Here is a 13850-nt window from a genome sequence, read left to right as displayed (position 1 = left end):
ACAGCTCACTTCTGCAGAGTCTCCGCCCACACACCTGTCTGGATTACAGATGCCCAGAGCTAAGAGGGGCCACCTTCCCTGTCATAGTTACATGTGTTATATACAAGGGTGTAGCTACCATAGGTGCAGGGAGTGCAGCTACCAGGGGCGGATTGGCCCACCGGGACACCATGACAGGTTTTGATGGGCCGGTCCCATATCCCCCTCAGCCAGGCTTATTCACACTCAGGCTGGGCTGGCTCACACTGCTTCCAGTACTTGTGGTTCATTGGAATGTAATACGGAAGTTAGGCTAGCGGGCACTTCCAGGTGCCGCTAGCCGTGAAAAGTGGTGATGCTGTTCTACCAATGGGGGACCTTGAGAAAGTTAACCAGCCCAGCAGCATCCTCTCCCTGGCCCCGGCCAAAGGTCTCTTCAACAAGCCCGGCACAGGAGCAGCAGCAAATCGATGGTCGGAGCCAAGTTCACTACACCCGCTGCCACCCCAGCTCCCGCACTCTCACTGAACTGGCCAGAGGGGCGACTGAGCACTGAAGGAATGACTCCCTAAGTCATTGTGCAGGGTTACACCGAGCGGCATATTCACAATACGCACTATGGTGGAGTTTTCATTATTTTGAGTATTTCATCTGTGATTTCCAATTCCAACATAGGAGTAAATGTATGCAGCAGTGATAAGAGCGGAGACGTGAGCCAGTGGAGAAGTTGCCCCATCAAGCAATCAGCTGCTCTGTGCAATTTTATAGTATGCAAATTATAAATGTTACTTCATTGCTGATTGGTTGCCAATGGCAACTTCTCCACTGGTTCACTTCTTCACACTTATCACTGCTTCACACATTTCCCCCGTAGAGCCAGTGGTGAATATGTATCACTTTATAGTAAGGTTGTAGTATACATTAGGGGGCGAAGGGGCCCACTGGTCTCAGGTCTATCAGCGCTTTTGACCAATGGAATTAAAGCGGCAACAGGAATAAATGCTAAAAAAGCCTGGTTTAGGATTTATGTTGCCGTTTTAAAACTATCACTTGAAGCCAACAATAAGGGCTTGATTATTATTTCAGAATAAAATCACATCAGTCATGCTTGTAGTTCAGTCTGTGTTATTACTGCAAATCCATAATATGTGTTTGTTTATTGCGCTACTGTGACATTGCCTGTTTCCTTGTCAGCAGCTATCTCTGGCTCAAACATGTGCTCGGAATGATGACAGCTGAGTGAGTGAGACAATAAATGTTCCATATTGTGCTGGATCAGCCCCACCATCTCCTCTCCAGAGGGGACCTCACTGCTTCTCATGTACAACAAGGCATTTGTTTTGTTCCTGACACATCTGGCCCTTGTGGTTGGCGATAATTGTGCACAGATACTTCAGAAAACATGTGTATGTTGTTTAACTAGTAACATGTGTGTATGTTATTTATTTTCTACTAGATGTCGCTGGCACTGCCTGGGTTATTTCTTCTCTCTTTTCTTCTGTCTCTCTCTTCCCTCCTTCAGTGCCCTCACATCCCCTTCCCCCTTTCTCTTTTTTTCTCCTCCTATCTCTCCCCCTTTTACTCCAGCTTTCTCACACTGGTGTAGAAGAACCGTAGTAGACATCAGGCTGGGGTGGAAGACGAGGAGCAGACTATAGGCTGGGATGGAAAAACAGGAGCAGACTAAGAGTTGGCATGGAAGAATAGGAGCAGACTGAGGACTGGCACAGAGGAATAGGAGCAGACTGGGGGATAGCATGGAAGAACAGGAGAAGACAGAGCTGGGATGGAGGAACAGAAGCAGACTATAGGCTGGAATGGAAGAACAGAAGCAGACTATAGGCTGGGATGGAAGAACAGGAGAAGACTGAGAGCTGGGATGGAAGAGGAGCAGACTGAAAGCTGGGATGTAAGAACAAGAGCAGACTATAGGCTTGGATGGAAGAACAGGAGAAGACTATATGCTGGGATGGAAGAGCAGTAGAAGACTAAGAGCTGGGATGGAAGAGGAGCAGATTGAGTTCTGAGATATAAGAATAAGAGAAAACCGATGGCTGGGATGGAAGAACAGGATCAGACTGAGGGCTGGGACAGAATAGGAGCATACTACAGGCTGAGACAGAATAATAAGAGCAGACTGAGGGCTAGCATGGAAGAACAGGAGAAGACAGAGAGCTGGGATGGAGGAACAGAAGAAGACTATAGGCTGGGATGGAAGAACAGGAGCAGACTATATGCTGGGATGGAAGAGCAGGAGAAGACTGAGAGCTGGAATGGAAGAGGAGCAGACTGAAAGCTGGGATGGAAGAACAGGAGCAGACTATAGGCTGAGACAGAAGAATAGGAGAAAACTGAAGGCTAGGATGGAAGAACAGGAAAAGACTGAAGACTGGGATTAGGGGTAGATTTACAATAGGGCAGATGGTGCTACAATACCCACTTCCAAGCCCTTCAGATGAAACTGTGACTTACAGTGCATCTGGAAAATATTCACAGCTCTTCACTTTTTCCACATTTCATTACGTTACAGCCTTATTTCAAACTGGAATAAATAAAAGTTTTCCCCTCAAAATTCTACACACAATACCCCATAATGACAACGTGATAAATGTTTTTTTGAGATTTTTGCAAATTTATTAAAAATAAAAAACTAAGAAATCACATGTACATGCTGTAAGTATTCACAGCCTTTGCTAAATACTTTGTTGATGCACCTTTGGCAGCAATTACAGCCTCAAGTCTTTTTGAAAATTATGCCACAAGCTTGGCACACCTATCTTTGGGCAGTTTCGCCCATTCCTCTTTGCAGCACATCTCAAGCTCCATCAGGTTGTATGGGAAACGTCGGTGCACAGCCATTTAAGGTCTCTCCAGAGATGTTTAATTGGATTCAAATCTGGACTCTGGCTGGGCCACTGAAGGACATTCAGAGTTGTCCTGAAGCCACTCCTTTGATATTTTGGCTGTGTGTTTAGGGTCGTTGTCCTGCTGAAAGATGAACCATCGCCCCAATCTGAGGTCAAGAGCGCTCTGGAGCAGGTTTTCATCCAGGATGTCTCTGTACATTGCTGCATTCATCTTTCCCTCTACCCTGACTAGTCTCCCAGTTCCTGCCGCTGAAAAACATCCCCACAGCATGATGCTGCCACCACCATGCTTCACTGTAGGGATGGTATTGGCCTGGTGATGAGCTGAGCCTGGTTTCCTCTAAACATGACTCCTGGCATTCACGCCAAAGAGTTCAATCTTTGTCTCATCAGACCAGAGAATTTTGTTTCTCATGGTCTGAGATTCCTTCAGGTGCATTTTTGCAAACTCCAGGCGGGCTACTATGTGCTTTTTACTAAGGAGTGGCTTCCGTCTACCATACAGGCCTGTGGCTGATTGGTGCATTGCTGCAGAGATGGTTGTCCTTCTAAAAGGTTCTCCTCTCTCCACTGTATATATTCCACAGCCACCACTTGGATGTTTCTTTCAGAGACATCCATAATTTTGTGCTAGGCAGACTCAGCAGCGCTCCCCCAGATCCCGGCACCCTAGGCAGCTGCCTAAAACTGCCTAATGGTAGAGCCGGCCCTGCACGAATGCCACACCCATTTCTCCTGGGAATATTTTCTTCTGGCAGACATTAGGCCCGTTTCATTATCTGAACAATGGGACTTTCCCGTGAAAATTGGGACACGCTTTTTATAGGGTGTGTTTTTTCTCTAGATGTGGGAACTTGTATCTTATAGTTTACTGAATGTATGCCTAGCTCTTTTCTTGGATATGTAAAATTTTAATTTATAGCAAATCTAATGTGTTCCTCTTGGTGCATATGAAATGCTTGAATGTTATTTCACTTAATATATTTCACATACAATAGTTTATTGGTACAATAATAATTACTATATTTGTTTTATTTTCCAGAAACGGGATGGAGAGTAAACTATAATAATACCCCTTTTCCACTAGCTAAAAAAACACGGGTAAATGCACGGGGGCGCGCATTTACCCGTGTTTTTTGCTAGTGGAAAAGGGTCCCCCCGCAAAAACCCGGATCAAGTGACCCGTGAATCCTACCCGGGTAGCTACCTGGGTAGGACACGGGAATGATTGAGGTAGGGTTGTAGTGTAAACGGTAGCCGTGTCAATGCGACATGGCTCCCATTTACACTGTATGGAAGGGCAGCGCTGGGAGATCATGTGATCTCCCTGCGCCGCTCCTGCCGCATCACTAGCAGCGTCACCAACCCGAAAATATGCCGGGTTGGCGAGCGCAGTGGGAAAGGGGGCTGAGCACAGGCCACAGCCGGGAAGCACCCGTGTCAGGCTCCCGGCTGCGACCCGTGCTTAGTAGGTGGAAAAGGGGTATTAATTTGCACCTGGCCAGGGGCGTATTGAGAGAAGAGGGGGGTCCGTTTGCAGTCTCCATCCGGGCCCCCTTCTCTCTAGCAGGCAGTGACAGTGACTCTGAGCACTAGGTGATGCGCAGAACTCCACGAAAATGGCACTGCAGCCATTTTCCCTGTGATTTTCTCTAGTGCCCATGCACAAACTCCGGAAAAATGGCTGACGCCTCATTTTGCCAGAGACCTGTGCACCACCTAGTGCTCAGAATCACTGTCACTGCTGCTGGTAAGTATTGAAAAAAATTAGTTCAGGGTGTACGGTGTGGGCCCCTCTGGACCCAGGGGCCAGTGTGTACCGGGTGTGGTATGCAAGGACGACAGTAACTAGGTCGATAGTAACTAGGTCAACCACTATTGGTCAACAGTAACTACGTTTGACAGGGTCTTTAGGTGGACATAGTGTACGTCGACAGGTCAAAAGGTCGACATGCGTTTTTTAATGTTTTTTTTGTGTCGTTTTCTCCGTACAGTGACCGTGAACTCCAATTAGTGCACCATGTCCGCTCGCCTTGCTTCGGCAAGGTGCCTCGCTCCGCTACCCCTGCGATCAGCACAGGTTACTATTCCCAATCATAGTCCGTGTGGATCGTTAAGTATGAAAAAGGTCAAAAAAAGAAAAAAAAATGTGAAAAACTCATGTCGACCTTTTGACATGTCGACCTAAAGACCCTGTCGACCTAGAGACCCTGTCGACCAATAGTGGTCGACCTAGTTACTGTCGACCTAGAGACCGGATTCCTGTGTACCACCCACACTGCACGCATTATAGACACACCACTGCATCCCGCAATAGTGAGGTTAAGGGGCCTCTTTATCATTAAATATTTGTGGCATATTCCCACAAAAACCTGTTTTCAGGGGATACCCGCAAATATTACAGTAAGTATCACCCAAATGCAAGAAAGAGGGAACGCAAATTTTATTAAATTATGGACAATAATAAAAAATATTCAGCTGTACACTAATGCTGAATGACTGTACAAAGAACAACAAATTGCTTCTAAACAAAGCAGGTATATAATATCTTAATTGAAATAAATATTGCATTCAATCATTACTGCTATTGACCCATATGAAAATCCACACGTTAACAATATTGATATTACTTTGGTCAGGTCAGTAGCAGATATAAAAACCATATATAGAACACACAAAGAAAACACAGCTGACCATGGGGGTCATTCCGAGTTGTTCGCTCGTTGCTGATTTTCGCTATGCTGCGATTTGTTGCTAATTGCGCATGCGCAAGGCACGCAGGGCGCATGCGCTTAGTTATTTAACTAAAAACTTAGTAGATTTGCTGTGGATCCTGCGGCGCTTTTCAGTCGCTCTGCTGATCGGTGAGTGATTGACAGGAAAGGGGCGTTTCTGGGTGGCAACTGAGCGTTTTCCGGGAGTGTGCTAAAAAACGCAGGCGTGTCAGGGAAAAACGCGGGAGTGTCTGGAGAAACGGGGGAGTGGCTGGCCGAACGTAGGGCGTGTTTGTGATGTCAAACCAGGAACTAAATGGACTGAGCTGATCGCAATCTGTGAGTAGGTCTGGAGCTACTCAGAAACTGCAAAGAGTTATTTAGTAGCAGTTCTGCTAATCTTTCGTTCGCTATTCTGCTAAGCTAAGATACACTCCCAGAGGGCGGCGGCCTAGCGTTTGCAATGCTGCTAAAAGCAGCTAGCGAGCGAACAACTCGGAATGAGGGCCATTATACCTTAGTTGTTTATTTTTTACTCATTTAGGGGACAGTTCCCAAGAAAGAAAAAGACAGGATGATTGCTCTCACATTATCACCTCTTAAGCTGGTTACACACTAGACTACATTTCCAATGATTTGGCCGATTCCCACGTGTCGGAACGATAAATCGTTCAGTATATGCTTTATCACAATGCCGATGTGCCTTCCCGATGGTCGTTGGTCGCATCTTCAGATCTTTTGAACATGCACCTCTATGGTCACTCCAAAAACCACCCAGGATCAGTGGCGGCACTACGGTGGTGTGGACCGCAACCGGTTGTGTCACACCAAAATGCTGGCTCCTGCTCGGTGACAGGAGCCGGTTACTGCATTGTAATATTACGTGCAGCATCCAGCTCCAGTCACAGTGTAGGAGCCGGCCCTGTAGCCACCACAGTCTTTGGGGGCAGCCCGCATCTCCCAGACCTACGGAGTGACGAAAATGGGGGTTCGGTACGCCAAGCTACACCCCCTCACGCAAAACCATGCCCCCTCCCACAAAGCCACAAACCCTTTTCATGGCGCGTGCATAGATCACTCCCAGCCGCTCCGGGTGTCATAGGGGTAAGTGACGCCCCTGCTCAGGATAAATCACAATTGATATAGTAAATGCCAGTTAACTGGCCTAATCAGAATAGTATTTTTTATAATTGTTTATGCACGTTTCCATTTAGCAGAATCCCATTATAACGATGTTGATGATAGTGACAGTATTCAGAATGTTATACGTAACAAGAATGAGGTCAGCCAACCTAATTATGCAGTATTTGTACAAGTGTCGTGGCACAAATATCATGAGCTTTTAAGATCCTGGTATACCAGTAATTTGATCAAATATCACAGTTGTAAAGAATATATTATACTGTACACAAATAAGCTGACCTGATTAAGCTGTATTTACACAGGTGATTTAGCACAAGTAGTAGTTTGTAAGCATTTACGATCCTGGTATACCTGCGCGGTGCTGTGACATAAGGAGAGTGTAACACACTCAGCCGCCACCACCGCGATCTGTGCCCCCACTTTCTGGTGCCGGATGTTATGTATATTAGTAGCGTTGCACCCGGCTCCTTCTCTGCCATGCACACCACTGCTACTATACATTTCAGCGGGGAGCAGGTAGTGACTCCATCTGTGCTGTGTCTCCTGCAGTGTCTATTTGCCGGGCGCCCGCAGCTATGTATATTAGAAGTAATGCACCTTACACCTTCACTGCAGCCCTGCCTCAGCATCCGCAGCCTCTCCCGACTCCAGTCTGTATATAGAGAGAGGAGGGAGTGGGGCACTTCTACTGTGTGGCACTACTATGTGGCTAAACATGTAAGGGGCACTCCTACTGTGTAGCTAAACGTGTAAGGGGCACTACTACTGTGTGACTAAACGTGTACGAGGCACTTCTACTGGCTTTCCGTGTGATGAATCAGTGAACGGGAGGTGAGAGAGTGTCAGGCTGATAAGACTGAAATAGAGACAGTAGTGTATTTACTGTCAGCACCAAGTTTCTTCCTCCTGATATCAGTGGAAATTGCAGGAGGTGCATATCGCAGATGAGAGAGCACTGAGGGAGAGGTGTACCTACTAGTTGGTGCCTCCGCTGATGTCAGGTAGTGGTCAGTCGTACGTGGGATGTACCTGCAGACCAAGTCTCATGCTCACCATGAGAACCCGGATGTGATGCCGTTCACTGTAATTAATTTGGTCCTGGCAATGGTGAAGCTAAGTGGCCTATATATATTATTAAATTTTACCAGCATATTCCCCGGAAAGAAAAATCAGTTTTGGAGATACCTGCAAATATTAAATGTCACCCAAATATAAGGAGGAACCACATTAGATAGCTTTGATATCTCCAATATCTGCTGTGAATCCTCCATTTCCTCTGGAACCCTCCTCGGCAGTAGATCGCACATGCACAGAAGTCTTGCTAGAGTTCCAAACACATCGCAGGTGCGGTGTCCCTTCGAATCCCTAGTTCCTGCGGGTGCTATTTGTTACAGCTGGGTGGTAATACTACAATGCGATTTTGGGTGCTAATTTCGCACCCAGATTGCAATGCGAATGCGATTATTGATAAATGAGCCCCTAAATGTGAAAGTGCACGTCTTGCGTTAAAAGCAGCAATTGACAGAGTCCCTCATTCCGAGTTGATCACTCGCTAGCTGCTTTTAGCAGCATTGCACACACTAGGCCGCCGCCCTCTGGGAGTGTATCTTATTTTAGCAGAATAGTGAACGAAAGATTAGCAGAACTGCTACTAAATAATTCCCTGCAGTTTCTGAGTAGCTCCAGACCTACTCCTAGATTGCGATCACCTCAGTCCGTTCAGTTCCTGGTTTGACGTCACAAACACGCCCTGCGTTCGGCCAGCCACTCCCCCGTTTCTCCAGCCACCTCCTGCGTTTTTACCTGGGAAAGTACTTAGCGCATGCGCATTTTGGCCGTTTTTTCACTTGATCGCTGCACTGCGAAAATCGGCAGCGAGCGAACAACTCAGAATGACCACCAGAAGCAATTATTAGTTTGAGTGTGATTCTGGGTTATGTAAATATGACACCTGCTGGCAGAAAAAAAGCACTGCATCATTTCGGTAGCGTCTAGTTACTCTTCGTGGAGAGGACCTTTCCCATAATCCCCTGGGTCCATGGGATTATGCACCCTAAACCCCGCCCCACCCCCGTGACGCACTGACGCCCGCTGCGTGATGACGTAGCAACGCAGTTTCCCTCCCTGCTCCTTATTGGTAGCAAGTGTAGCCAGTCCGGGCGGTCACTGGGTGAGAGTGATTGGCGCAGGTTACCCGAGTCACCCGGGGTACCGACACCCGAGCGCCCCCAGCGGCACGGCTGTGCTCGCCGCCTTTCCACCAAAAGGTAACACTAGTCCCAGCGTGCCCTGTGTCCTAGAGTTTGGCAGGTCATCCTGAGACTTGTAGTTCCACAGAAGCTGGACAGCTGGGGAGCCCCTGTCACCTACTGTAGCTCTGGTACATACTGTGCAGAGTGAGGAGTGAGGAGTGAGGGCAGCCACCTATACCACGTACACACCCACCCTCCACCATGTATATAGTGAAGCCTCCCCATGCATGCACTGGAATGGTAAGGGTATGATACATTCAGATGCTGCATATACAGTGTATTATGCAGGGAATAAGTAATCTCTCTTTAGTATGCTGTATATGGGGAGCCCTGAATAAGTGACTTAGGGGGTGTATGTACTAAGCATTGGAGAGAGATGAGGTACCATGCTAAAGGCTGTTTCAAAAATGACAGGAGCTGATTGGCTGGGCTGGTACTTTATCTCTGTCCACTTTATCACTCTCCAATGCTTCGTACATGGACCCCTAAATGTTTTTGTTATTAACACAGGATATTTTAATAAACTAATCTACAAAACAGGGGCGCCCTAATGAAAAATAAAGACATTTCGTAAAATGACATATCTTTTCCTAATGTGAAAAATGGTGAGGTACAGTAGGGTTCATTTGTCAGAAATTGTCTGAAGGTGGCATGTATTAGTACATAGGCACAGTGTCGGGGATGCCAAGATGCCCCATCCAAGTAGTGATCACCAAATTCCCCCCCAAATTATGTGAATTACCCGTATAGAGATGAATGAAACGTCTGCAAGTCCTGACTGACGTGCTGTCCGCTCTGTTGAACAAAATGCAGCTCACAGTGGCAGTGGCGGGTGTCTGTCACTGTGCTTTCACCCGTCCTCCTACCACTATCACCCATGGATGCACGGCAGAGTACAGTATGTAGCAGATGATTTCAATGCAGGTTTCCCTGGTGTGCCCACTTTGTCTATATTTACTGTAACTTCATATTGCTTATATATGTATTTTGTCTTTCCAGTGCTGGCTGACTTGAGAAAATGAGTGGGTCCAAACCTGACATTCTGTGGGCTCCCCACCACGTGGACAGGTTCGTGGTTTGTGATTCGGAGCTTAGCCTCTATCACATTGAGTCGGCGGCCAGTGCCAACTCCGAGCTCAAGGCTGGGTCCTTACGATTGTCCGAGGAGACTACTGCAACCTTGCTGTCCATAAACTCTGACACACCGTATATGAAATGCGTGGCCTGGTATCCGAAATATGACCCAGAATGCCTTCTGGCAGTTGGTCAGGCCAATGGCAGAATTGCTCTTACGAGTCTGGGCCAGGATCACAATTCCAAATGTAAGGACTTGATTGGAAAAGAGTTTGTCCCCAAGCACGCGAGGCAGTGTAACACGCTCTCCTGGAATCCTATGGACAGTAATTGGCTGGCAGCTGGCTTAGATAAACACAGAGCAGACTTTTCAGTATTGATTTGGGATATAAGCAGCAAATACACTCCTGATGTAGCCTTTCCTTTGGACAAAGCTCGACTTCCATCTGGCGACGGCGAAACAAATTTAGTGGTTACGAAACCACTGTACGAACTGGGGCAGAACGATGCTTGCCTTTCTCTTTGCTGGCTTCCAAAAGACCAGAAGCTGCTTCTGGCCGGCATGCATCGGAACTTGGCTATATTTGACCTCCGAAGCACTAACCAGAAAATGTTTGTAAATACTAAAGCAGTCCAGGGGGTGACCGTGGACCCTCATTTCCACGACCGGATTGCGTCCTTCTTCGAAGGGCAAGTGGCAATCTGGGACCTTCGGAAATTTGAAAAGCCGGTTCTGACTCTTACAGAGCAGCCTAAGCCGTTAAGCAAAGTTGCTTGGTGCCCCACAAGAACGGGATTGCTAGCCACATTAACTCGGGACAGTAATATAATCAGACTGTATGATATGCAGCACACTCCCACCCCTATCGGCGATGAAACCGAGCCCACGATTATAGAGAGAAGCGTTCAGCCTTGTGACAACTACATTGCTTCGTTTGCGTGGCACCCGACTAGTCAGAACCGTATGGTGGTCGTCACTCCCAACCGGACGATGTCTGATTTCACAGTGTTTGAGCGGATTTCTCTGGCCTGGAGTCCTACTACCTCCTTGATGTGGGCGTGCAGCAGGCAGCTGTATGAATGCACAGAGGAAGGGAAGGACAGCTCTATAGATAGAGACATAGCTACTAAAATGAGACTGAGAGCCTTGTCCAGGTATGGTCTGGACACTGAGCAGGTCTGGAGGAACCACCTACTGGCGGGGAATGAAGACTCTCAACTGAAATCCCTTTGGTACACTTTGCACTATATCCTTAAAGACACTTAGGGGGTATTCAATTAGATGTGAAGAAACATCGGGAGTGAAAAATGGATGGTTTTTCTAGATTTCTCTTACGTCCTAGAGGATGCTGGGGACTCCGTAAGGACCATGGGGTTTATACCAAAGCTCCAGACCGGGCTCCGCAGGAGACATGGGCACTATAAAGAACTTTAGAATGGGTGTGCACTGGCTCCTCCCTCTATGCCCCTCCTACAGACCTCAGTTAGATCCTGTGTCCCAGAGGAGACTGGGTGCACTACAGGGGAGCTCTCCTGAGTTTCTCTGAAAAATAATTTTGTTAGGTTTTTTATTTTCAGGGAGCACTGCTGGCAACAGGCTCCCTGCATCGTGGGACTGAGGAGAGAGAAGCAGACCTACTTAAATGATAGGCTCTGCTTCTTAGGCTACTGGACACCATTAGCTCCAGAGGGTCGGAACGCAGGTCTCACCCTCGCCGTTCGTCCCGGAGCCGCGCCGCCGTCCTCCTCACAGAGCCGGAAGATAGAAGCCAGGTGAGTATAAGAAGATAGAAGACTTCAAAGGCGGCTACGCTGCGCGCCATTGCTCCCACACACAACACACACAGCGGGCACTGAAGGGTGTAGGGCGCAGGGGGGGCGCCCTGGGCAGCAATTATAAACCTTTTGGGACTGGCTAATAATATATATAGAGGCTGCGGAGGCACTATATTATAGAATCCCCCGCCAGTATAGAAAATTTGAGCGGGACCGAAGCCCGCCGCTGAGGGGGGGAGCTTGTTCCTCCAGCACTAACCAGCGCCATTTTCTCCACAGCACACTGCAGAGAAGCTGGCTCCCCGGACTCTCTCCTGTTGAACACGGTGACGGAGGGCAAAATAGAGGGGGGGGACTTTTTATTGGCACAGTGAGTGTATAATTATATATTTATATAAAAGTGCTGTTTTGTCTGGGAATTTGGTTTCCAGTGTCAATTGGCGCTGGGTGTGTGCTGGCATACTCTCTCTCTGTCTCTCCAAAGGGCCTTTTTGGGGAACTGTCTCCATATAGATATATCCCTGAGTGTGTGGGGGTGTCGGTACGCATGTGTCGGCATGACTGAAGGGAGGTGGTGGAGCAGATGATTGCGGTGTCTCCGTCGGCAACGCCGACACATGATTGGATGGATATGCTGAATGTTTTAAATGCAAATGTGTCTTTATTACATCAGAGGTTGGACAAAGCAGAGTCCAGGGATAGAACAGGGAGTCAATCCATGGCTTTGGCTGTATCACGGGGCCCTTCAGGGTCTCAGAAACGTCCCCTGTCCCAAGTAGCAGACACTGATACCGACACAGATTCTGATTTCAGTGTCGACTACGATGATGCAAGGTTACACCCAAGGGTGGCCAGAAGTATTCATTATATGATTATTGCAATAAAGGATGTTTTACATATCACTGATGACCCCTCTGTCCCTGACAAGAGGGTACACATGTTTAAGGAAAAGAAACCTGAGGTAACCTTTCCCCCATCTCATGAGCTGAACGCGTTATTTGAAAAGGCTTGGGAAACTCCAGACAAGAAGCTGCAGATTCCCAAAAGAATTCTTATGGCGTATCCTTTCCCTGCGCAGGACAGGTTATGGTGGGAATCCTCACCCAGGGTGGACAAGGCGTTAACGCGCTTGTCCAAAAAGGTGGCGCTGCCGTCTCCAGACACGGCCGCCCTCAAGGATCCTGCTGATCGCAGACAGGAAACTACCTTAAAATCTATTTATACACATACGGGTGCCTTGCTCAGACCGGCAATAGCGTCGGCTTGGGTTTGTAGCGCTGTTGCGGCTTGGACGGATACCTTGTCAGCTGACATTGATACCCTGGATAAGGATACCATTTTATTGACCTTAGGTCACATTAAAGACGCAGTCTTATATATGAGAGACGTTGGTCTGCTAGGTTCGAGAGCCAACGCCATGGCGATTTCTACTAGGCGAGCCCTGTGGACCCGCCAATGGTCGGGTGATGCCGACTCAAAGAAGCATATGGAAGTTTTGCCTTACAAAGGTGAGGATTTATTTGGGGAAGGTCTCGCGGACCTGGTTTCCACAGCTACCGCGGGTAAATCTACCTTTTTACCTTATGTTTCCCCACAGCAAAAGAAAACACCGCAATATCAGATGCAGTCCTTTCGGTCGCATAAGTCCAGAAGAGGTCGGGGCTCTTCCTTCCTCGCCAGAGGTAAGGGAAGAGGGAAAAAGCAGCATTGCCACGGCTAGTTCCCAGGAGCAGAAGTCCTCCCCGGCTTCTACGAAATCCACCGCATGACGCTGGGGCTCCACTGAGGGAGTCTGCACTGGTGGGGGCACGTCTTCTACTCTTCAGCCACGTCTGGGTTCGGTCAGAGGTGGATCCTTGGGCAATGGAAATTGTGTCCCAAGGTTACAAACCGGAATTCGAAGACGTGCCTCCTCGCCGGTTTTTCAAATCGGCCTTACCAGCTTCTTCCCCAGAAAGGGAGATAGTTTTAGCTGCTATTCAAAAACTATGTCAACAACAAGTGGTTGTCAAGGTTCCCCTACTTCAACAGGGGCAGGGGTACTA

At 47.9% G+C, this 13850-nt stretch overlaps 1 protein-coding gene across 1 annotated transcript in view; it reads left to right on the top strand.

Annotated features, from left to right (window-relative positions):
- Positions 1-8818: 8818 nt before the first annotated feature.
- Positions 8819-13850, top strand: part of MIOS (meiosis regulator for oocyte development) — a 48880-nt gene continuing 43848 nt past the window's right edge. Inside the window, exons 1-2 of the mRNA XM_063921340.1 lie at positions 8819-8970; positions 9955-11276. Of these exons, the coding sequence (XP_063777410.1) occupies positions 9974-11276 (1303 nt within the window). The 5' untranslated portion in view covers positions 8819-8970; positions 9955-9973. The remainder of the gene's footprint in view (positions 8971-9954; positions 11277-13850) is intronic.

This window comes from Pseudophryne corroboree, chromosome 5, assembly GCF_028390025.1.
Source record: "Pseudophryne corroboree isolate aPseCor3 chromosome 5, aPseCor3.hap2, whole genome shotgun sequence".
Taxonomy (NCBI): domain Eukaryota; kingdom Metazoa; phylum Chordata; class Amphibia; order Anura; family Myobatrachidae; genus Pseudophryne; species Pseudophryne corroboree.
The sequence above is the reverse complement of the archived record's forward strand: the minus strand, read 5'-3'. Positions and strand labels throughout refer to the sequence as shown.